Genomic DNA, 25,650 nt, shown 5'->3' on the forward strand with positions numbered 1-25,650 from the left:
AAGGTTAACGAGCTGTTCTAGTTGTTTTAATTTAAGGGTTTTTACGTTGTTGCTAAAAATGATAATTTAAAAACAATTTTAAAATAATACAACTACTATAGATTGACTATTAGGAAGGTGACTTTGTCTGTATGTAAATAGAAATGTCTGTTAGTTAGTTATGTAATGCCATCGACTTATCTAACAGTCCAATAGCTTTTCTGACAAATAGAATATTTTTATTAATATTTTTATATTTTACGTACAACCTAAGGTCTGTAATGTCTGTCTGTCTGTAAGTTTCTTAGATTTTATTATTAAACTTTATTTTAATTGTGTTTTAGAGTTTAAAAATTTTCATTTCAGTTAAGATTTTTTAAAGTTTGCTCATTTAATAATGTAAGCTAAATAATTTCATTAAATAATTATTTGGGCTTCAGCCCTTTTATGCACTTTAACTCTCTGACTGTTTGTGTATATTGGATTAAAAATGAATCGTTATATTCAAATGAAAGCACTTGGTAATGGAACTTATGGTTCTGTGTTTCTTGGCCGAAGTAATGAGACTGGTGAAATGGTTGCTATTAAAAAGTGAGGATAAAGTATACCCTAATGCATGAGCGCATTTGTTTAATATTTTCTTGCAGTAATAATTTAATGCAAATATTTTCTTAGCGTTAACTGCAAATCTAACATGTCATTTTTAAGATTTTTAGGGTCATTTTCATAAAATTTCTAGTTTTAGTTTTAAATAAATTAAGTTTTTAATTTTGAAAATCTTAGTGTGTAGTGCGTAGAAAAATCAAAATATTTTATCTGTAATTTTAGGTTAGAAGAATTTTTATAGGTTTATTTTTTATCAAGACTTTTAAATAAAAAATATTTGTACCAGCACCAGACTGGAATAAAAATCTTGCACGAGAATAATAAACTAACAAAAAGTTATCTTCGTAAAAATTTCATTTTTTTGTAAATTTATTCACTTTTCTTTTTTTAAATCGAACAGGTTAAACATTTACTAAACAAATTAAGACTTGACCTAAATTATTTTATATCTGGCTGTAAAGCCCACAACAATGTTAACTTAAGTAAGAATTTGCTGTTGTAAAAAATGTCTCTTTCTGCCATTGGAATGCACTCTCATCATAACAATATCCCAGCAGTTGGGACTCAAAAACAAGCAGTGCAAAAACCCAAAGGTTTAGCTCGCTTTGAGTTTATAAAGCAATTGGGAGATGGCACTTTCGGTGCAGTACATCTTTACAGAACTAAAGATACTCATGAATTGGTCGCTATTAAAATGTAAGTGATATGAATTGGACGTTTAAAAAAGGTGTAAAATTAGTTTTAATTTGTAATTACTAATTTTTTAGTTATTTTTATTCTTTTTTACACTAAAAATGTATCACAGAACATAAATTTTAAAACAAAATACTAATGTTTATATACTTGCATGATAACATTGTTATGTGTATGGCATAAAATTAACTTTAACACATTTTTAATGCAATTAATAAGGTATAGGCTATACACACTTAAAGATTTATCAGCATTTTGCATGTTTACAATATTCTCAAATTTAATTAAAAAAAAATTCGTTTTTAGTAGAGTCCATGTTATCTTGTAGTCCAGTATGTAAATAATTGATTAGTTGTAGTGTAGTGTTTGCAACCTTAAGACCATAGAGCTTAAATTGAAAGTAATATTCTGTGATATATCATCACTTAAATATCATTTAATTATTTATTACAAGACATTTGTTTGTACTGTATATGGTATACCTTGGTGCTTGGTTAACAATACTGTTAATTAAATCCTGATATTCAATGTTTTGTTATTAGTACTATCAATAACTTGATTACCTGCCAAAATTAATAACAAGATTTTTATATAAACTAAACTAATTTTCTTTAATTTATTTTTTAAGTAAAATTTGACCTAATCATTTTTTGCACTGGGTAAAGTACAAACATTTTTAACAAAATTTTAATTTTAGGATGAAAAAAAAGTTTTACAATTGGGAAGAGTGTGTAAATTTAAGAGAGGTTCGTTCGTTAAAGAAATTAAACCATGCTAACGTTGTCAAACTTAAAGAAGTAATACGGGAAGACAATCAACTTTATTTTGTGTTTGAATACATGAAAGAGAACCTGTACCAGTTAATGAAAGGAAGGTGGGTCATTTTTGCGAGTTTTAATTTCGTATTTAATATTTTTGCTTTTTGTTTTTTTTTTTGATTGTGATGTTTGATTAGTTTAAAAATATATGCAAATGGGTAGTTTGCTGTATCAGCCTAATTAAGCAATTATCAGCATTTGGTCAAATAAAATTTAAGTATAATGATTAACCAACATGATAAAGATGATTAAATACAAGCTTGCTTGGCTAAACTACTAAGTTACCTCACTTAATTCTGTTAATTAATACCAGTAAAAATTTATAAATAATTTATTAAATAATTTTGACTTGCTTTTATTAATAATCAGCATACTCAAATAAACCACTCAAAAAACAAACTTAAAAAATCTGATTTCTGAGTACAGTCGGTTTTGTGCCTTTATGTGTAATGTTAATGTTATAACAAGCACGTTTGTGTTAGTAACGACGGGTAAAAACCAAGTTAGATCGGTTTGCCGTATTACTCGTTCTCATACAAAGTCATTCAACAATTGACATTGATCAAATAATAAGCACTCATAACAAAGAGAGGCTTACTTAGACTTACTTAAACAAACACACAATTATAGCTGAAGAGTCTTGAATGAAATTAACCTTATAGAAAAAGACCCCTTTTTAAGGTATTTAATGTCTGGCTTTTAACAAAATGTTCCCTGTTTGTTTGCTGGGATCAGCAGTATTTCTATTTTCAGTAGAACCGCTTGATTCTTTGTAACATCTTATAATAAACTGTAAAATATCTTGAGGATTACATAGTTAACAACACTCATATTGCATTTTAAATGTGTTAAATTTGATTTAATAAAAAAAAAATTTAGAAAAATTGATTTAAAAAAAACTTTGTAAAAAATTTGATGCCGTAGCGCACAAGAAAGACGTCTTATGCTTGATTAAATAAGGTGTGCCTGAAAAATGAGGGTGTGTTTGACGTGAACATAATTGTTTCATGTTGTTTTTGTTTCTGGGGTTATTTATGAACCTCAATCACTTTAAATGCTTTTTCCTGCGTGGGTTAAACCTTAAAACATTTCCCATATTTGGGCTTTACGATTTTTTATGGAACTTTTTATAGTCTTTTAAAACATTTCTTTTGTGACTTTTTAAAATGATATCCTGCTGCTTATGTTTGTTAAGGGCTATATGTTACCAATAATTTTATACATTATTCTGCATAAGGAAATACTGATTTTAAGTTATCAAATTTTATAAAAACTAGGTCTACAGTGCCAAAGAGTATTATATTCGATAAAGAAATGTGTTTTTTTAAATGGTTAAGTGTTTTAAAAAAAATTTTGTGATATATGTTGGTGCCCTATAGTGAATTATTTATGTACAATCCTCTTATTTAAATTGTGTACTAAGTCCTACTTATTCTGATTTTAATCAGCATTAGGATATTGCTTAATAGTGCAGCTTAAGTAGTGTTACATTTCCCATTGAAATCAATAACATGTGTTTTGTTAGTTATTTTAACTTAATTTTTGTAATCAAATTATTTTAAAATTTTTTTTTAAAGTTTTTTCTTAACATAACAATTAAAAATTTAATTTATACTAATTTCAAAAATTTTTCAAGCTAGACTTTTTTTTTAAACATTTTGTTTAAATTTTAATGTAGTTGCCCCTAATTTTTTTTTTAGTTTACTCTAAAAATTTAAAGATTTCCTAATGTCTAAGATAGTTAAGTAGGTGCATCATTGTGGTTAAAACGACGTCAATAAAAAGTACTTAAAATTTGGAGCTAAGCGTTTTATTATCATTTCTCTTTGTCTCAAGTAATTTCAATAGTTGCTGATTGTTTAAAAGTGCCTTAGTAATTGTCGTGTCACAGAATCATCTTAAAATTATTTACCACCGATTTTTTGTATAATTTTCTCACTTTTTTACAAAATTTTGAGGCCATAAATAAAGGTTACATACCAGCAATTTTAATAAAATTAAATTTTTTTTAATTGTAAATAATTTTTTTTACTGGTTTAAATTAGTTAATGTAACAAATATTGGCCACCGCAAAATTCAGTTTATTTTTTATTTTTAAAACTAATTAATTGAACAGTGTTGTTCATATTTCAACCCTATTTATTTGTATAATATAGTTTTTTTTTAGAAAAAAATTTAATTAATTTGCAGCTGTGTTCATAGTGTTGATTACACTATACCTCCAATATATTGTGTATAAATTTTAAGTCTATTGTAATAGGATATCTATCAACATTGTCTGTATATAACAATTGACTTTTTTGTTTGTTTTGGATTTAAGGTATCAAATTGAATAAAGCTTTTTATAATAACAACTATACAAAAAAACGACAAGGGTTTAAATTTGAAATCGGGATCGGTAAAATATTATTTTTATGTTGAAATCTGTGGAATTATGGCAATAAAACTTTATTTTTTAAACAGTTTTGACAAATGTTTAAAATTTGAATTAGTCCATCTATGAGTATTATGATATTTAAAATATTGGAAAATTTCACTGTTATAAAAACAATGAACTATAGACTATATAATTAATTTAAAAACTTTTGATTAATTTTAGTTTCACAATATCCATTATGTGTTAATGTTTTCTATTATAGCTTTAATACAATACACACCTTTTGTTGTTTTTTTTATATAAATAATTGATGAACCTTTATACCCATTTTTTATCATGTGAAAATATCAATGTTATCACGGTGTATAAAAACCTTCTTTGTGTTTTTTTTATCTGAATTTCAAAGGTTAATTTTTATTGAAAATTTAATATGTTGTTGCCTTCTTTTTTTGATTTTGTTTAATGTTGATTTATTTTATTTTAACAGGGACAAATATCTACCAGAGCCTTCCATAAGAAACATGGTATTCCAGGTCTTACAAGGTCTTGCTTTTATGCACAAACACGGCTTCTTTCATCGAGATATGAAACCTGAAAACCTGTTATGCATGGGCCCAGAATTGGTGAAGATTGCCGATTTTGGTCTGGCAAGAGAAATTAGATCTAAACCTCCTTACACCGATTATGTTTCAACAAGATGGTAAGTTGAAGTTAAAATTCATTTTAACTTTATGTGGCATTAAATATATATATATATATATATATATATATATATGTAGACCCATTTTGTTGGGTACATGAAGACACCCCTTAGCTATGGAATATAAAAATAACTGATTACAAATTTTAATGTTTTTAAAAATCTTTAAACGAAGCATAATGTTATCTTTTTATTTACTTAAAAATATTTTTAGTGACAACAATGTTTTAAAAGGTCAGATTCCGTATTTAATGCCAACTTTTGAAGCTAATAACCCAAATTTTTCTAGGTATCGTGCCCCTGAAGTGTTACTACGTTCATCAAACTACAGTTCCCCTATTGATATTTGGGCGATCGGTTGTATTATAGCAGAGTTGTACACGTTAAAACCTCTTTTTCCTGGTTCATCCGAAATGGACGAAATATTTAAACTGTGTCAGGTGCTAGGAACACCAACAAAGGTAAATTATCGAAATTTTAAAATAGTATTTTTTTTTCGAAGGCTAGGATTTTTTGGTAAATGTTTTAAATTTTCTTTTTAATAATATTTTTTTTTATTTAAAATTTTTGATTGATTTTTGATTTCAAAATTGCTTTTAAAGTTATTTTAAATTTTTAGACTGATTGGCCAGAGGGTCACCAACTATCGGGCCAGATGAACTTTCGTTGGCCCCAGGTCACAGGGGTGGGGTTAAAAGCAAGGGTGCCCCACGCTAGCCCAGAAGCCATGCAACTTATCAGTGACATGCTGCAGTGGAACCCCAAAAAAAGACCCAGCGCGAATCAGGTATGTAGGGGTGGTATATGAAAAGGGTGACCCTTTTAAAAAACTTTTTTTGTTTTTTACAAATAACAAAGTTTATGGTATAGTTAACAAATAATGAATTATTAATTAACAGGCATTAAAATACCCCTACTTTTGTAATGGGCAATCTCTGGGGGCGAAAACCACCCAACAACAAGCTCTTAAAAAGCTCTACGAGCAAAACCAGTTTGGCAATCTACCCCAGCCCATGTCGATGACCCAGAATTATAAACCCCCTCAACCCACCCAGATTCAACCCCCTGAAAATAACAATGCGAAAACGATTGCTCAAAATCCGAGAATTGCTCCTGTTCATAAATGGGAGAAAACTAAACCGCTTAAATTGAAATCAGACAGTTTTGAGGACTTAGCCTCTGACTTAAGTTTAGACTCAAGTGACTCTGAGCGAAAACCAATTGAGTTACCTTCAGCGAAAAAGTTTACTATTGATAGAAAACCTTCCGTTAAAAAAATGGTCGAAAAACAAGTGAAACAAAAACCGTCACCACTTTCTACTTACAAAGATTTACTTGATGATGATGAAATGGACTCTTTGTTAGGCAACGATAGTTTTCCAAAGCAAGACCATCGTCAGAACGAAAGTCCGAGTTCGACTAAACCGCCTAAATTTGAGCCGACTCAGAAAGAGCGCACCAAAAAATTACCCCACTTTGAAGAGAAAAAACACAGTGTTTTGCCGGGTATTGGTTTTGGCAGCAAAACAAAACAAACCACGAAACCCGATTTTCTTACTCGCGGCGATTTCAACAATAACAACAATGCCGGGGAATTAAGTCGATTGCCCCCAAAAGAAGTGGGGCGAAGACCCCTGATTCAGAGAAATAACGACCCCTTTTTGACGGACTTATTTAGTGAAAAGAAAAGTAAAGTAGATCCTAATCCTTTTCCTTCAATACCAAGTCATTCAAATAAACAAAATAGGTCAGTTGTTTTCCTTACAATGTTAATTTTTTTTTAAAGTTAATTTTTTTATGAAATTAACGATCTTTTCTATGTGCCTATTTTGTTTTTCTAGTAAATTATAAGCAAACTAAATTAAATTTCCCAAAATGAGTTTTGGTATTTAAATTCTGAAATTAGTATTTTTTATCTTTTTTTCTTTTAAAATTTTTTTTTAGTGCAACTAAGTTGGGAGTCAGAAGGAGATGGAAAGGAAACAATGCTGACACGTGGGAGGACCTGGACGAACTCAACATCCACAAAAAACCTGCTCATCTTCATAAAAAAAGACTCGATAACGATTCTTTGTTCGGGTTTGTCAATTTTCTAATTAAACTTTTAAAAAAATATTTTTGTTACTTGTGTAAATGAGAAATAAAAAATTTTGATATTTCTTAGGAGTCCAGACTCAAAATTCTCGTACGGATCTCGCCACAAGGTGGACATGAGAGTTCCCTCGACAAAACTTTCTCCTCCGAGGATGTCGGCCAAACAACATTATCTTTCTACATCCAGATATTTACCTGGTAAGCTTTAAATTGAAAATAATTTAATGTTGTTGTGCTTTAGTTGTCGTTAATAAGTTATTGTCGTTTTTTTGTTGTTATTAAGTTATTATTACTGATGTATTAATTAACCAATTTTATAATTTTCAACTTTAATTGAAATCTTTTATTTTGTTTTTTAAAATTAGGAATGAAAATGAAGCCCTTTGATCCCTCTAGTGTTTGGGGAAAAACAACTCAGTACAATAACAACAACATGAATAAAAACATATACAAACCTCATGGTAAAATATTGGTTTATTTGAAATAAGTCAAAGAATAAAAGTTAGAACGAAGACTTTTAGAATTTGTTTTTTTTTATCCAAAAAAATGCCTATATGGATTTGCTAACTGTAGTTGGTAAAATTTGGGTTTTGTCTGAGTTTATAATAATAAAACATGGTTTTAAAATAGTAATACTTGCTTTCAAAGGTGCTAATTATGGGGGTGGTCAGACCAAAGATTTTTCTTACATTCCTTCATTTGCCACTAAAAAAGAAGTTGGTTCTGCGGGGCAGAGGATCCTACTACCTATTACACCTTCCAATAGTAAGTACTTACAAAAAATTGTATTTTAAAAAATTTAAAAAAAATAACAAATAAAATAATGCAAAAAATATGTCATCTGTGTTTAAGTAAAATAAATTAGGCATTCAAGAATGAATTAATTATATTTTTTTTAATTTTAATTTTTTTAGATTATAATTCTTGGAAAGGTCGTGCCCCTCAAATCCAACAACCACCAATCACAAACAAGCAAAATTCGAGCGCCTTGAGACCTCAAGTGGTAAACGATCGGCACGGAAGAACAGACTGGAAGTCAAAGTAAGTTTTGAAAAAAATAATTTTTTCAGAAAAAAAAAAAATGTTATTTTTTTGGTGTTTTTAAAAAAAAAATTTTATTTAAATTATTTCGTAAAATTAATTTATTAAAATTTTTTTCTAGGTATGGAGGTCCTAGGTAATTATACCGCACTTACTTTTTTGTTTTTATTTTTGTAAAAGGTATAGCATACTAGTTTTAATTACACTATTTCATATTCTTGTATTTCAATTCCTTGTAAAAAAGTTTAAAATAATACCACTGAAAATATCTAATAATTCCAAGGTTACTTTTATATTATTTTTTATATATGTTTCTGTAATAAAATTGTTTTGTTACTTTTCTTATTTTTATTTAAATCTTTTTGATTTTTCTAGTCTGTTAAAGGCTAGGTTTTTATTTTTTTATCGAATTAAGATTTTTTATTTTTTTCCTTCAATTCGAATTTTTACGTCCAATCTTCGGTTCAACGTGTTAGAAAAATATTTAATTTTCTTTTTGTGCATTTCGTTTTTGTTAGCGAATACAATCTTTAGAATTAAAATTTACTTCTTAAGTATACATGAAAAGGAATAAGAGAATCAAAAACGTATTATGGAGCATTCCAATATAGTTTTTAGGGTTTGTAAATTAAATATGCAAGTTTTCCTTTGAAAAAAAAACGTATTGAACTTTTTATGACGAAAAATATTCAATTCCGATTTAAATTCTGTTATACCATCATTCTGTAAACAACAAGTTTGAAATAGCCAATTTAAGCTACTTATAGAGTAGGCAAAAGTTTAGGTAAAGCAATTATCCCATCTATGTTGTATGATTCTTGTTTTTTATTAAGTGTTAAAATTTTATACATTAGATTTAAAGCATGAATAGTTTAAATTTGAGATAATAAATTTATTAAGTTAAATCGAAAGAGTATTTTACGAGGGCTTTACAATGAAACCAAAATTTTACAATTATTTGCTTTTCTTTGCCAGTAATAAAGTTGCTTTGCACATAGCGTAGGCGTATAGGTTTACAAAAGCAGTAATGTAAAATACTTTTAAAGATATCATGTTTGTTAAAGTAAAGGGGGGATTTTAATTAAATTTGACTATGGTTTGCTCAAGTAAGGTCTTAGCTTGGAAACCATGCAATTTCGAATGTGATACAAAATACGGAACGGTGCTGTATTTTTCCAAACGCATGGACTATCAATCATCTGTAGAATGGTGTAAAAGCCGTTTTTCTAACCTTGCACTTATTCCAAGTGACGAAATATTCCGAGATATAGTAGAGCATAAGCCGAGTCTCCTTTTTTGTAACAACATTTATCGACTAAAGATTTCGAGCGGAGAAAACACCCATATTTTTCGGGGTGATGGCGAACCAGTGTTGCACCAGTGGTATACATCCTACTTAGCAAAAAATGTTGTCATAAACAACGAAACTCGCAGCCTTGTATTTAAAATATTTCAAAACATTGCAAAATGCCAGCTGTATCCCGTATCTGATGACACAAAATTACCATTTATGTGTTTTCAGCCTAAAACAGTTCCAACAGTTACACCAATACGTAATATTTCAAGTAGTTACACCAGAAGTTACACAGTTTCAAGTAACGCGGAGACTACTTTTTTACCGACTTTCAGTTCAGCCAAAACTGGTGTCAGTACAGGTGCTTTAACTGGCATAATAATTTCGCTAGTGATTGCCCTTTTGTTGTTTTTAATAATAATGTTGCGACGAAAAAGTAATAACAGAAACCATGACAACGAAGTAAACAATCGATCGTCAGCAATTCGACCAGCGCGAATACCAGATTCCAACAAATATGTACAACATGAACAACAACAGACTTTGCAAAATAAAAATAGGGGTATTCAACGACAATTGAACACAGAAAATAGTACATGTGTACCGTTAAACCCAATAGCTAGTAATATTTATGAAACAATAGGAGACCCCAACTCGACAACGTCTGGTCAGATTGTAAACTCAGCGACTAGTTCTCTTTCTTCTACAAACAATACACCCGACAATTTGGGAATGGAAGGTGAAAACTTAATACCAAGTTCGGGATATGAAACAGTTGTATTTAAGAAGTAGTACTTGGTTAAAAAGAAAAAGGTGGTAAATGACATGTATAATTTGACAAACAAACCACACTTATGACATGCAAGAAGTAGCATAAACAGTACCGTAGCCTGTGAAAATCATAAACTGGGAAATATTAAAATATCTTTGCAAAATGCATTTATATTTTTTTTATTTTAAGTTTTTATCAGAGTTTTTTTTACATGCTTGGCTTATAAATTTTTTGTTACGAAATCTTTGATTAGTATTTTCGGCCTTTACAAAAAGAGTATTTTATATTCTGGTTAAACATTTACAACTCTTAACAAAGATTTATAGCCTTTTTATATCTGTATTTTACTACTTAAATATGCGCAATGTTTTTTGTAACATTTTGCTACAGTGAATTTTTCTTGCAAAATACAGCCACTAAATTTACATGGCGAATTTAAATGCTTAATTATATCAAGAAATCTTTGTTACATTACCTTTTTGTATTTGTTAATATAAATAAGTATGTTTTTGTTAACAGTATTATCAATTTGTAGATGCAAATCTATTATCGTTATTTGTTTGTTTTGTTTATCAAAATAAAGTACTTTGTATAGTATTGAAGTTGTTGTAACAGCCTATAGTTAAACAGATACTTATTAAGGACTTATATAGTATACTAGCTTTGTTTTACAGGATTAATTGTCTATTAAACGAATGGGTTTTGAAGTTTAGAGAAATAAACGATTTTTTTACGAGTTATTTGTGACAAAACTAAATATATTTTTAGTAATCTTATTTAATCAACATGAACATCTTGTACAAGCAATTTTTGATAATCTCCAAATTTCTTTTTTGATTTCTTCTTTTCTTTTTTTACTTTTTTCTTTCCACAAACCTTGATATAACATCGTACCACAAGGTAGCCAAAAAACACAACGATGACCAGAAAAAGAAAAACTCCAACACCTTTCATGTCAATTTTTGGTGATGTTATTAACGATGTAATGCCGGTAGATTTTTTGGCATGTCCTGTTCATAAACATAAGGAAGTTTTAATCTTGTGGTCTTGGTTCTACTGGTAAGTGTTGCAATATATAATACTGTCAAAGCAAAACCATGTAAAGTTTACTGTACCATATTTTAGTTGGTAGTTTAATGCATTATTGTTAATACCATTTATGATATGTGAATGGTTGTAAGAAAAAGGGGGGCACATGGCAATAAGGAACTAATTGTTAAAAAAATATTACCTTGGTTGAGGACACACGAAACCTTGTCTTTTAAGAGCATAAATCCTTCTCTGCAAGTACATTGTCTAGTGTTATCGTTTAATAGTTGACATTCTTGTGAGCAGCCCCCTCTATTCTACATTGCAAGAAAATGTAAAAAAATAAAAGTTGTAACATTTCATAAATTAATTAAAAGGTGAACGTTACATATTTATGTTTAATAAAATGTTTTTTTTTATTTTAAATTACAAAGGTTATGTCGGGTTCTGTAGGCAACAGAGGTCTTATGTTATGGTGAATAAATAATAGTAATTTGTTGTTTTTTAAGGTACTCTATATAACAAACTTTTTAAGTATAACGTTTTGCTTACCACGAGGCATGGGTTGTGAGGTGCTAATGGTTTCGAAAGAGATGAATTGTGTATTTTATTCTTGTTCAATCTAAATTTACTTAACAAAGCTAAATAAAAGTTTTAGCTGTTAAGTAAAGGTTTTAACTTTAACAAATATTTTATTTTAATAAATAATTGGTACTTACAGTTGTTAGGAGGTTTAAGAACTTTCGTTTCTTGTAAACTAAACAAACTAACCAAAATCACGAAAAAATACCAACAAACTGTTTTCATCTTTTAACCTACAAAAAATGTCACCTCAATCTACATAAAATTGACAACCGCGTCTCTTTTAAAATATAAAAAATATTTATATTTATAAACAATTCTTTAAGATTTTATTCCAAATTTAATATTTATTACAAGATGCATTTCTTCAGCTGCTAGCCTGTAAAAAAGATGCCGATCATAAATCCATTGTTTATTTGTATTGCTTCCTACTGATTAACAATTTACAGACGCAATGTTTAAAATTCTTAAAGGCAAATCATATTAGGGCGATGTAAATATTTATATTTTTGTAATAGAAAAGTTGGTTGTGATCTGTACTATAGCGTAGGCTTTACACTATTAGCCAAATTAAATGGTGAAATGCATAGCTAAATACTTTTATTTATAATTTTGTAGCTTAAAAATAACTTTTCTTAAAAGTTGGTAAGTCAAAAAAACAAATTTACAAATTGATTTTTAACAACTGTAACGCAATCTACTTTAAATAATAAAAGAATACAAAAATGAATTAGTGTATAATATTTATCCTCAAAACAAATTTTACTTTACGCAAGAATGCATTGTGACGTCATCGGCGGTAAATGGTAAATATAGTAAAAAAATCCCGTATCTATAAATAAACGTAAAGACGAAATGACACATAAGTTTTTAGTTCTTCTAAAAATAGCAAGGGTTACGATTAGTTTTTGGAACTGACTTGTAAAAAACAGTCGTTAACTGTTAACCAGAATTGTGTTTTAGTCTGTTAGTATTGCTATTTTAATTTAAAATATTTATCAACATGATTTTATTATTTAGTCATTCAGTCATTATACATTCAGACATTTCATTTTCGATTTTCAGTTCGGTAATGTTTTTTACTGTCATTTAAAAAAAAATTGAAAACAGTAAAAGTGTTCATTTATAACAACAACTAAGCCCCTTATTAGCACAGTTATCCAGTCTGGAAAGTAGGGCACTGGGCACGCACGACATTTTTTTCATTAAAAAAAATGCACGCCTGGAATTAGCGCTTTGCACGCCTGGTTTCTTAAAAAAATGTGCACGCGCCTAAAGCACGCAAACATAAATCACGCGTGCACGCCTAGACCGGAAATTTTTGTACGCGTGCACGCGCGGTCATGCAATTTTTTACGCTTGCACGCACGAGATCTCGTCAAAAACTGCCCTACTTTCCAGAATGGACAGTTATCGTTTAGCAGGTTAAAATTAGCAGACATTAAATTTAAAAAAAAAATTACATATATCACTCAGAATATACTTTTTTTTATTAGATTTCATAGATGGTTTGTTGTTGATGAAATAATAAAAAAATGGGTTCTGAATCGGAAAAAATTGACGCCACAACAAAAACAGTTTTAAAAACATTGTTTATATCCTTAATTATTGACTTGTTTGGATTTACTGTAATTTTGCCACTGTTTCCATCTCTATTAGAATTCTACAAGCATAATGACAAGGTATTAAAATTTTGAATTTTTTTCTTTAAATTTTAAATATTAATTACAACTTTCAATTATTGTCAAAAAAACTAAAATTTACTTATTTAAAATAGTGTAAAACAGTTATGGTGTATTGGTGCTTTTACCAAATTAAATATTTTTAATCAAATGTTATTTTTAAAAATTAACCCTACATTTTTAGAAATTTATTTTTAAGCAACTAAAAAATTTAATTTTTGACAGGGAGGGTTGTACCTTAAAATGGAGACTGGGGTTGCTTCGTTTCGACAAATGATAGGAGTACCTGAATCTGAAGATATTAATTCTGTGTTATTTGGGGGTAAGGTATTAATGATTTAGTATTGGGTTAATTATGGTTACTGTTATAAATATTTTAAAATTTGTTTTTTATTAAAGGTATGATCGGATCAATATTTTCATTCCTTCAATTTCTTAATTCTCCCCTTTTTGGCGCGGCATCAGATCGATTCGGACGAAAAGCCATGATTCTCACATCTTTATCAGGCTCAGTAATTTCTTATTTAATTTGGGTCCTTTCAGATAGTTTTGCAATGTTTATTTTGGCTCGTGTTGTTGCTGGAATTAGTGAGGCAAATGTCAGTATTAGTACAGCGTCAATTGCAGATTTACCTTCTGCTCGAGCACGTTCGAAAGGCATGGTAAGTTTAAACTAAAAAAAATCAACTGATTTTATTTGGATATACTGAATGTGTTTTGGTATTAAGATAAAGTTAAGTAAATGTGTGCCAAGTTTAATATTTAAAAAAATATATTTTTTAAAACTTTGTGTTGAGCCTATAGTCATGCAGTTTTCAAATTTATATACATTCTTCCCATTTCTTTATTTTTTATTGTGATAACCTATTCTAGTAATAAAGAACAGAACAAAATTTTGATGACAAATTTTGATTTACTATCTTAACTTATTTTTAGGCTGTCATTGGAATCGCATTTTCTGTTGGTTTTGTATTTGGGCCAATGATAGGCGCATGGTTTACAAAACTTTTTGAAGGACAATCCAACTTTTATGTTGGTCCTGCTTTATTCAGTCTGGTCATTACTGTTATCGATATAATTTATGTTGCCCGTACTTTACCTGAAACTTTACCAGTCGAAAAAAGGGTAAGAAAATAATAATATTTTTTTTCAATGCTAATAATTAAATATTCGATTTACTAGGTTATATGATATGTAGTGTGTTCATATATATATGTTTGGCCATTTATTGAAAAAACTAATTTTTCAATCGAAATTCTATTTTTAAGTTTACACAAAAACAATATTAACATTATATGCATGTCTTTTTTAAAATGTCTTAAAAATGTTATTAAAATAGCCATAACAATAAACTCTTTAATTAAATTTTAAAACTTGGTATTTTTAGAACAAATTATGACATGATTTTAATTTAAATAATTTATATTTTTAGGCAAAATCGGTGTTGAGTGGATTTAAAGATTTCTGTCATTTGTTGAACCCAGTTGCTTTGTTTAAATTTAATGCAGTTAAATCTGTTAAGAATACTAAAAAAGGTATTTTCATACTATAAATAAACTTTAACTACCAATAACTTAGTATTATTTATCCTTATCAGTATAATGATGTCATAAAAATTTCCTTTAAAAACAATTCTATTTTTGTATGAAAAAAATATTAATTTTTTCTTATAGAATGATTTTATAAGTATTTATTGTGTTTTGCAGAGGCTTCATTACAAAGACTCGGACTAGTTTATTTTCTGTATTTATTTCTATTTTCTGGACTTGAATTTACTTTAACTTTTGTTGCACATAGAAGGTAATAAATATACTTATATTTGAATCACCATGAAGTTTAAATGACAAAAAACGAAAAATTTAAATTTACAGGTTAATTTATGAATATAAAATCATTTACAAAACACTACAAAACTAGAGTAGAAAAACAAGAAATTTTTTGATTTTAAAATTTTTTTTTATTTCTATAAATTTTTTAGGTTTTCTTTTACGAGAATGGATCAAGGTAAAATGTTTGCCTTTCTTGGACTTATAATGGCATCTGTACAAGGAGGTTACATAAGAAGAAAAATGGAAGGAAAAGAAAAGAAACTTGCCATGCAGGTAGTTAATGAACTAAAATCAAGAAAAAAAATTTTTTTATTTTTTTTTAATATAAGTAAAAAAATAATATGTTTTAATATATTTTTTATGTAACTTAAATTCTAAAAATTAAATAAATTGTTGGCAAATTTTTTTACAAAGTTTAAAATGGGCTGAAGTCTTAAACACAACATTTAACATTTTTGTTTACTTACTAACTTCCTTTGTTTTGACTAAGTTTTCCTTTTTACTTAATTCATCCCCCAGGCTTATAAAGTTCTGTCTTATTATGATAATTGATCTTCTAAATTTCCATCCAAATTAGCAATTAAATATTTAACATATTATACTTTTCATATTAGGTTAACTTTAATTTGTAGTTTTTATTTTAAATTAAATGTATTATACTTTAGAAAACACTAACTTTCCCTATTCAGAATTGGTAGTTTATTTAAAGCTGTAATTTAAAATATGTATATACTAATTAAATCCCTTTATAATTAAAATAGTTTATATTCTTCTAGGAATTTAAATTCTTACTAATGTAAAGCTTCTAGTTTAAAATGTTAAGTACATGTTGGTTAATGTTGCTTTAAAAAGAAATAGAAAGCATGCTATAGCTTTTGTAAATACACTGCCAAAAATCGTGGCTATTTTTAAATAAAATAGGGTATATATTTAAATATAAGTGGTCAAAAAATTTGATTAAATATAACATTTTGAATACCTTTATATAATTTCAGGGAATAATGATATTAATTCCTGGTTTTGTGATTGTTGGTCTTTCTACATCATGTTGGATGCTCTATGCTGGTCTTATATTATTTGCAATTGGTAAGTATACTTTACTTAATTTTTAAATTATCCATACAACAAAAACTTTGTATTTTATATTTTATATTTTTTGTTTCAAGTAAATATATTATATCTATATGTGGGAAATTTACGGTTTTAAACTTTTTTTTGTATAAACTATATAAACATATCAAATCAATTTTTATATTTAAAGTAGTTTTTATAGTTTTATAAATTTTATTTTTACTAGTAACCTGATATTTTAATTTTATCCCGTTAAATAATTTTAAAACATTATTAAATCATTATTCCAAATCAATTAACTTGATAGGCTTTTGCAAATTAAAATTACTAGCCATACGAAAGGTGTAGGTATATGTTAACTAATAGTTGTTGCAATAGAAGTGGATTACAACCTATTTAAAATCAAAATTTTACAAATAAGAAAAAATATTTTAACAATTTGTTTTTATTTTAGCTGCAGCTTCGGTAGTGACTTGTATTTCCTCGCTGACATCATCGCACGGTAAGCACTTTAACTTTTTCGCAGTAAAACTTTTAAAAAAAGTGTTTTGCATTTTTTATTTAATTTTTTTTTTTATTTAAAAGTTTTAAACAAAATCAATATTAATATAAGAGAACTTTTTTTAATGGTGCTTGTATTTACAGTGACCATATTGGCTATTATTCAAAAAAGAAAATGTATTTAGTATAAAATTTACCTAAATTTTAGTTATTTGTCTTCACTTTTGATTATAATATTTAATTTAAAACATTTAGTGATAAATCACTTCTTAATAATTATCTTTTCGGTATTAACATATTAATATAGCAGCAAAATAAAGTGTAGGAAATTGTCTTATTGCTTCCTTTTCCTGGCACACTAACAGCTTATTGTCTCTGCTTTTATGCTGATTTAAACAGCATTTTAATCACAGAAAATTTCAAACTAAAACACAAATTTATGTGTTTTTTGGGGAGATTTCAACAAAAGTTATCAAATTATTTATAAATTTTAATGTTTACTTTTTTAGTTAATAGAAAAATTTATGAAAACTTTTATTATATATTTAAATTTAACAACAGGTTTGGAATCAGAAAAGGGTCGTGTCATGGGAATACTGCGTTCACTTGGTGCCCTGGCACGTGCCACCGGACCCATTTGTGCTGCGACATCTTATTGGTTAGTCGGTGCAACCCCAACCTATATCGTTGGTGGTATCTTACTTTTTATTCCACTATTACTGTTAAAACAATTACAAGTACCAAGTGTTAAAAAAACTGAGTAATTTAGGAGATCAATTATAGGTAATTTTAATTAAAATTTCAACCTACTTTACACATTTTGTAAATCATTGCAAAAATTATAAATCAATATAAAAAGGTAACAAAAAACATTATTTGCAAAATGTAAAAAAAATTTTTTATTGCTCTGTATATTATTTAGAACATTTTTGTGTTATTATACTAATTAGTACTTTAGCAATATTAATATTAATTTTACTCTGTAGTTTTTACTAACTAATTTTCAATTTATACTTCTATAAAGTAGACTTTATGTAAAGGCAATATTTTTTTATTGTATGTGTCGTGTTATTAAAATGTAAACGTTTTTAACTAAGTTACAGTTTTTGTCATTTTTTTATCAATTTATGCAACCTATTTTCTGCCTGTCAAGTTTCGTGTTTGTTAGTTAAAATTTGACAATTATCTGTTATCTGATTGTATTAAGGATATTGAAGTATTTTTTATGTAGATTTTTTTTAACTTTGGAAAAATGTGAGATTTTTTTTATTTGAAATATGGAGCATTAAAGCAGTTTTTTTTTTTTTTTAAATTTTTGTTTGCTAAATGAACTGTATTAAGTTACTTTTAATTGACATTTATACAATTTTGGCTTTTGCAAATCATTATTTTACCCATTTTGCCTGCTTTTTACTAGGAAATTTTAAAACATGTGCACTTTTTATTCATTTTGCCTTTTTGATGTGTATCATATCGATATTTTGTACTTTAATTGCATTTTTAACCAAGTAGTTACAGTGTCATATCTAATAGTGTATCGTAGTTTAATCATGTTCTAAAAATATGCAGAAATATACAAGTTTTACAAATATACACACCAACTTCACTTGCGGCTTGAAATATATATTTTTATTTGCATCATTTACACTAATCATAATGGTACATTGTGCTCATAGTTTAACATTCCTTCTGTTTTAAATTTTGTATTATTATTTTTTAAGATCAAATCGATTTACTTTTATTACTTTGGATGTACTTTAAATGTAGACATGGATTTAATAAAATTAAAAAAATAAAATTTTTATTAAAAAAAAATGTATTTATTAAAAAATAAAAAATATTTTATCATGAATATATTTATAAGGCTACGTCAAGTCGTCAGAAATTTAAGCTATTTTTTAAATTTTTTTACATGCCAGGTGCCATCATTTTTTTTTTAATTTTGTGGTATGTGACATCAGATAATTTAAGGTGATAACACATGTTTTCTGACCATAATAATTGTGCAATGCGTTATCGTTTTCGCTCAGTTGGTTTTCATTAGTTTTGCATATAAAGGTAGGTTAATTTCGTGTTGCAGGTAGACTTTGGCTGTTTAAAACGTTAGGTTAAATAAAAAAACATTTTCGATTATCTTTTATAAAGTATATGACATAGTGATTAGTTATTAATTGTTTTGTTTCTATGTGTAAGCCCGGCATAGTTAAACTTAAATACTGTTAGTCATTCATTCAGGCTGTCGGGTCAGGCAAAGCGCCATAATGACTTGGTCGCTAACCTATTGAATTTACAATTAAGGGCAAAAAGGATTTTTGGTAGAAACTGATGGCAATAAAACAAATTAACGGTGTAAAAATTTTTTTAGAAATTGTTAATTTTTTAATTTAATAAAACTTCGTCTGTTTGTGTTTCTAGACAATTATAATTTAAAAAAAAATATGTTTTTTTCAAATAATATTTAAATGTGATTTTTACAACTGTTGGCCTGTGAAACTGGCTGCAAGAATTGGATATTTCGATTTTCTATGATAAAGAATAAAATGATGAAGCGCTCATCAAGTGGAACGTCTTTAAAAATAACTGCAACAGATTCGAACTCAAAGAAAATAAACCCAACTGTTCTAGGAACCTATCGCGACATCAACCATGACTTTATTTGCCCGATTTGTTTTAATTTAATCGAGGAGGCCTACATGACAAAATGTGGCCACACATTTTGCTTTTCATGTCTTAAGAGAAGCTTGGATGTTAGTAATAAGTGTGTTAAATGTAGCACTTTGTTAAAAAACAAGGACGAAATTTATCCCAATTTTTTACTCAACGATTTGATTCAAAAACAAAAAAAGAAAATGGAAGAAATGATGTCCACTTCAAAAAGGATGAAAATAGATTGTCGATTGTGGGAATGGCAATCGTTTTTAGCAGCTGACGAAAGCGATTTACATTTAACAGATCTCGACCAAATGTTGAAGCTTTTACAGGAAAAACGAAAGAAAATAATGCAAGATAGCTCGTCAGCCAACAACCAAGTGTTATTAGAATTTTTGTCTGAGTTACGAAAGAAAAAACAAGCAGCTCTCGAGAAGATACGGCAAGAATTATCTGTTGTTGAAACTGATATATCGAGAGTTGAAAGTGCTTTAGAATCGACATCAAATGACGAAATGTCAGTTGTTCCCCACAACAACCCAATACTTGCCAAAAAAGAGCAACTTGTACCGAAACCAACAAGTGTTAAGATCGAAAATGGAGACAGTGTTGTCTCAACATCATCTGAAACTTCTAATGGCAGTGAAACCTTTAACAACATGTCGCAAAAGAGTAAATTAGATGAATGTGCAATGCATCGGACTTTGGCGAAACGGCGCTGTAAATTACATGCACATTTTGATGACCTGCAACAGTGTTATTATAATACTCGGATGAGTGAGTTGGCACCAGTTGAAGAACGAAGTGCTGAATTACTTTCTAATTTCAGTAATAAACTTCGAAGTTTTACTCAGTATTCTTCGATACGATCTGTAGCTTCACTGAGTTATGCAAGTGACGTTCTCAACCAGTCTAGCATTGTGTCAAGTATTGACTTTGACAAAGATTGTGACTATTTCGCAGTGGCTGGTGTCACGAAAAAAATTAAAGTCTATGATTATGAATCAGTTGTTAGCAATGCAGTAGATGGAATTAATTGCCCAGTAGTTCAAATGGCATGTAACTCAAAAATTTCTTGTATAAGTTGGAGTCATTATCATAAATCGTGGCTAGGCAGCAGTGATTACGAAGGCTCTGTGATATTATGGGATGCATTTACAGGCCAAAAACAAAGAGTGTTCCAGGAACATGAAAAGCGATGTTGGAGTGTTGATTTTAACACAGTTGATCCACGTTTACTGGCATCGGGGTCTGACGATGCTAAAGTAAAGTTATGGTCTTGTGATATGCAGCACTCAGTAGCTTGTATCGAAGCTAAAGCAAACGTTTGTTGTGTTCAGTTCAACCCACACACAGCATTTCACCTTGCATTTGGAGGTGCTGACCATTTTGTACATTATTATGATATTCGTAACACTAAGAAAGCACTTGCTGTGTTTCGTGGCCATAAAAAAGCAGTCTCTTATGCAAAATTTGTATCAAAAGAAGAAATTGTGTCTGCTTCGACGGACAGCGAACTTCGTCTGTGGAAAACAAAATCCCCACCTTTCGTGAGATCTTTTCGTGGGCACACAAACGACAAAAACTTTGTCGGACTTGCAACAAACGGGGATTATGTTGCATGTGGTAGTGAGAATAACTCACTGTATGTTTATTACAAGGGACTTTCTAAATCTCTGTTAACTTACAAATTCAACGTTGTTAAAAGTGTGTTAGATCGGGATCAAAACGACGACGAAAGCAGTGAATTTGTAAGTGCAGTGGCTTGGAGAGGTAGCTCTAACGTTTTGGCTGCAGCAAACAGCCAAGGTACTATTAAAATACTGGAACTCATTTGAAATTTAAAGTTTATCTTAGCTTTTTGTAACTGAATTTCTTGGAAAGATTTAGAATTTGGAAAATTTACTTGCCTAAATTTTTTTTGATGTATTTAATCACTCTAAACAGCGTTTTTGTTATATAATCTCTTAATATTTATTATATATATTTAAATTCAATTTTTAAATTTATTTTATTAAATTTATAAAGTTTTTTTATATTATTACACAACATTTTTACAGTTTTCATACTTAACTAAAGTTGCAACTCTTTTTCCTACAAAAGTTGCAAATCAATTTTCTTTTCAGTTTGTTGTATTTTGAATAGGCCAAATTATAGCTTCCTTATATTGTCCTCATATTAATATAACTTGGTGCTTAATGTTAACCTTACTAATCTATTAAAACCACTACTAAATTCAACTCTTAAAGGCTACTTAAATAATTTCACTGACATATATATTTTATCTGTTACTTTTTATGATTAAACTTACTAATTGATGCTTACACCATACCAATAATTTTCATATAACTGATGTTTTTGTTAAAAATATGTTACCAACATTTGCAAAATATTTAAAAAAAAGGGTATATATAATAATGCTTTTGTTAAAATTTTTGTTAAAAAACTTATAAGGAGTAAACTTAATTTGAGCCTTTACATAATCGATTTTTTAAAAAAGTTCATTCATAATTTGTTACATTTAGTTAAATTTATTTGTCAAACATTTTTTATATTTTGTTATGTTCCTATGCTTACTTTGTTAACATTTTTTTAAGGATTTAAAAAATATTTTGATTTTTAAATTTAAAAAAAAAATGCCGCGAAAATATGTGAAGCAGAGGAAGGAAGATGACGACAAAGTGATCGATCCCGTTTACCATGCAATTGCGAGGATAAACGGAGATATAAACAGAATGAATAAAGCTGAGTTGCAATCCTACCTTTCCTCTGTAAACTTGAGCAACAAGTAATTTATATGCCAAGTTTTTGATTTTTATTTTTTTGTAAATTTGTGATAAAAAACAGTATATTTTTATTGAAATCCTTAAAAATAAAGGTTTATCTTTTTATTTAAAGCAGGATAATTTAGTCATAATTTCTTATTAAATTGTAGAAAATATTTTTTTTTATTTAATTTGCCTATAAAATACTGTATTTACTTTTAGGGGTGTCAAAGAGGTATTACAACGCCGACTAAAAAACTATTACAAGAAGAAAAAGTTGAAGTTAAAACCTGATGTTGGTCAATGTTATCCCTACCTTGTTGTTGTTGATTTTGAGGCAACGTGTGAGAAAAATAACGAGGCCGAATATTTGCACGAAATCATCGAGTTTCCTGCTATGTTGGTTGATACTAAAACATTTGAAATAGTAAGAAATTATTTGCTTTAAATTAATAAATATGAAAATTATGTTTTGGAAGAAAAAATATTCAAGATTATGTTACATAGATATGCATATTTGCAAGTTCATACCTAAAAAGTCCAAACCTGGATAATTTAGTTGATAAAAAAGCTTTAGAGTCTATATGGTATTTACAATAACATACCAGTTATACTAAGGAACCCATTTTAAAAGAACAACAAGCCATTTTAATGTCTAAATACCTGTAGTAATCCTAGCAAGATAATGTGAAATTTATTAAGAATTCAACCTACAAAGTGGTAACCCAAAAAAAATTTTAATTTACAGAAGGACACATTTCAGAGTTACTGTAAACCAACATTAAATCTCAAATTATCAGATTTTTGTGTAAAACTTACCGGTATTCAACAATCTCAAGTAGACGAGGCTAACGAATTTCCTGTTGTGTTGAATAATTTTGAATCATGGTTAAAGGGTCATGACCTATTGACCCCGCGACAGTGTGCCTTCGTCACAGATGGGTAAGAAAATTTACTGACTAGAAAATAAAAAAATAAAGATTGTTTTTATAACAAAAATTTTTATTTTTAAAAAATATTTATTTTAATTTATGTTGTTAATTTTTTTTTTTTTTTTTTTTTTGTATATATCTTTATCCTCGATGTGGGAAAGAATGTGCGACTTAAACATAGAGTAACATAAGTTACTCTGACCCAGTCTCGAGTTGCCTGTAGCAGTTTGGGATATTATAGAGACTATAATTGTCCAGTAATTATGCTGCTTATTAAGTGCTGGCTCAGCAGGAGTTTATACCGTTTATAGCGCCTTACTCAAGGATGCTACAGCATGAGATCAATGGGGATTGAACCCACGACCTCATGGTGGTTTAGCAAGTGTTCTTACCACTACACCACGCTGCCGGTTATTATTTTAGTAATTTACACTACAAAAGATTATAATATTTGTGTAGCATTAACCATTCATTAAACATACTTACATAGTATGGACTATCATAAGCCAGTAATTTTTCATATAATATATTATAGGTCTTGGGATTTTAGTAGGTTTCTCAACATACAATGTTGTTTGTCAGAAGTCAAATTTCCAAAGTGGGCCAAAAAGTGGATCAATCTAAAGAAAGTATATGGAAACTTTTATAAGGTATTCAACACTTAAAAAGCATGTTTGGCAATATTATGTTTATTTTTTATCAATTGCTTGACGCATATAGTACCAAAAAAAGGGTTATTTTATTGCTGGAATTTAACATGATAGTAAAATACAAACCTGACTGAGTATATAATATAAAGTTTTACTTTTATAAGGTTAATGATTGATTATAGCCTCCTGACTTTCATTTTATATTTGTTCTATAGTTTATTGCAATAGTTAATTTTTTTAAATCAAACTGCGTTAAATAAAACTAGTTTTAATAAAAGAAATGATAAAATAGTAAATCTGCAAACTGGTTGTAACTGCCCTGTATACAGGCTATGATGTCACGGTTTTGTGTTAAGAAATTTTTAAATAAAAATTCAACTTATTTATTTTTTATTTTTAAGTTAAAAAGACCTCGCATGATGGACATGTTGTCAAACATTGGTTTAGAGTTTGAAGGAAGACATCATTGTGGTTTTGATGATGCCAAGAACTTTGCCCGAATTGTCATCAGAATGTTGCAAGATGGAGCCCAGTTTCAGGTTTTGGGATTTTTGGTTTAATTGCTATGTTTTTTTAATATATATGTAAAGGTTTGGGTCCCATTTTATAAAAGTCTGTTCACTGTAAATGTAGAATTATTTTGTTTTGGTCAGTATAAAAAAAACATGCTTTTGACTAATAGATTTTTTTTATATTTTTTTGCCTTTATGATGTATATTGTATTTTTTTGCTTTGCTAGACTAGGTTCTATTTTTGTTGAAAAGTTTTAAGATAAAATTGTAGTTAGAATTTTTTTAATTTGTAATATGTTGGATAGACTAGAGTTCTTTATTTTTTAAATTTTAATTTTTTTTGCATGCCAATTTTAATTTATTTTTATTGTATTAAAACTATAACTCATTTTCTTAATAAGATAAAATGTTGATGCTTTATTATATTTAGGAGATAAATAAGAATTAATATAAACAATTTTTATGATTTATGTTCAGGTAAACGAACGACTTCGCGCAGGCAAACTGGAAAATATTTCTGAGAAGGAAAGAGAATTAATTTCTTGTTTAAATTCCACAAACAGTAAAGAAATGCAAATACCATCAAACGAAGATAATGTTTTTCAAGTAGATAAGGATGATAACGAAATAACTAAAAATTTGCAAGATTTGAAAATTAATAGTGATGACTCCCCTTCTTCTTTTAATTAACTTTTTGTTTTTTAATATTGTTTTTTTTTGCATTTTAGTGATTTAAAAATAAATTTATAGCAAATAAATTATGTAATATTGCAATTTTATGCATTTTTAAATCAATTGTTTTTTGTTGATTTCTAATTTTTTCGGATTTTATTTTTTAAATGGAAATAAATCTATGTTTTTAATAAACATAATGAATTGTAAATAATTGGTTTAACTAATTAGTTTAATAGCCTTTTTGCTAAAAAAAAACATTTAAAATCCATATATATTTCTAAAAATCTAATATTGACACTATAGCGCAATTGCTAAAAGTAAAGAAGTTAAGGCAAACAGTGTATAATACTAATTACATATTTATAGGGGAATGTCAAACAAAGGTACAGTTTAAGTTAA

At 28.1% G+C, this 25,650-nt stretch overlaps 4 protein-coding genes across 5 annotated transcripts; all 4 read left to right on the forward strand.

Annotated features, from left to right (window-relative positions):
- The first annotated feature begins 331 nt into the window (after nt 1-331).
- Nucleotides 332-8,843, forward strand: LOC145751549 (serine/threonine-protein kinase ICK-like). Of its 2 annotated transcripts, none has more exons than XM_082567726.1 (12): nt 332-1,281; nt 1,976-2,152; nt 4,961-5,173; nt 5,463-5,634; nt 5,793-5,960; nt 6,073-6,920; nt 7,118-7,252; nt 7,338-7,465; nt 7,633-7,728; nt 7,916-8,032; nt 8,182-8,308; nt 8,430-8,843. In XM_082567726.1, exons 1-12 carry the CDS (start codon nt 1,091-1,093, stop codon nt 8,446-8,448), a joined length of 2,391 nt encoding a protein of 796 aa, XP_082423852.1. In that variant the 5' UTR covers nt 332-1,090; the 3' UTR covers nt 8,449-8,843. The 2 variants fall into 2 exon arrangements, with proteins under 2 accessions (XP_082423852.1, XP_082423853.1); XM_082567727.1 differs by having other exon boundaries at nt 332-570.
- Nucleotides 8,844-13,329: 4,486 nt separating this feature from the next.
- Nucleotides 13,330-18,853, forward strand: LOC145751409 (solute carrier family 75 member 1-like). Its single transcript, XM_082567541.1, has 11 exons — nt 13,330-13,409; nt 13,482-13,667; nt 13,893-13,989; nt 14,067-14,329; nt 14,604-14,792; nt 15,100-15,202; nt 15,374-15,467; nt 15,646-15,769; nt 16,492-16,582; nt 17,022-17,069; nt 17,630-18,853. Exons 2-11 carry the CDS (start codon nt 13,521-13,523, stop codon nt 17,830-17,832), a joined length of 1,359 nt encoding a protein of 452 aa, XP_082423667.1. The 5' UTR covers nt 13,330-13,409; nt 13,482-13,520; the 3' UTR covers nt 17,833-18,853.
- Nucleotides 18,854-19,494: 641 nt separating this feature from the next.
- LOC145750009 (E3 ubiquitin-protein ligase COP1-like) lies at nt 19,495-21,731 on the forward strand. Its single transcript, XM_082565915.1, has one exon. The coding sequence runs from the start codon at nt 19,594-19,596 to the stop codon at nt 21,553-21,555; it is 1,962 nt and encodes a 653-aa protein (XP_082422041.1). The 5' UTR covers nt 19,495-19,593; the 3' UTR covers nt 21,556-21,731.
- Nucleotides 21,732-22,309: 578 nt separating this feature from the next.
- Nucleotides 22,310-25,453, forward strand: LOC145750298 (3'-5' exoribonuclease 1-like). Its single transcript, XM_082566296.1, has 6 exons — nt 22,310-22,505; nt 22,705-22,909; nt 23,231-23,424; nt 23,950-24,064; nt 24,466-24,603; nt 25,054-25,453. The coding sequence occupies exons 1-6, from the start codon at nt 22,354-22,356 to the stop codon at nt 25,264-25,266; spliced, it is 1,017 nt and encodes a 338-aa protein (XP_082422422.1). The 5' UTR covers nt 22,310-22,353; the 3' UTR covers nt 25,267-25,453.
- Nucleotides 25,454-25,650: the final 197 nt, after the last annotated feature.

This window comes from Corella eumyota, chromosome 4 (genome assembly GCF_963082875.1).
Source record: "Corella eumyota chromosome 4, kaCorEumy4.1, whole genome shotgun sequence".
Taxonomy (NCBI): domain Eukaryota; kingdom Metazoa; phylum Chordata; class Ascidiacea; order Phlebobranchia; family Corellidae; genus Corella; species Corella eumyota.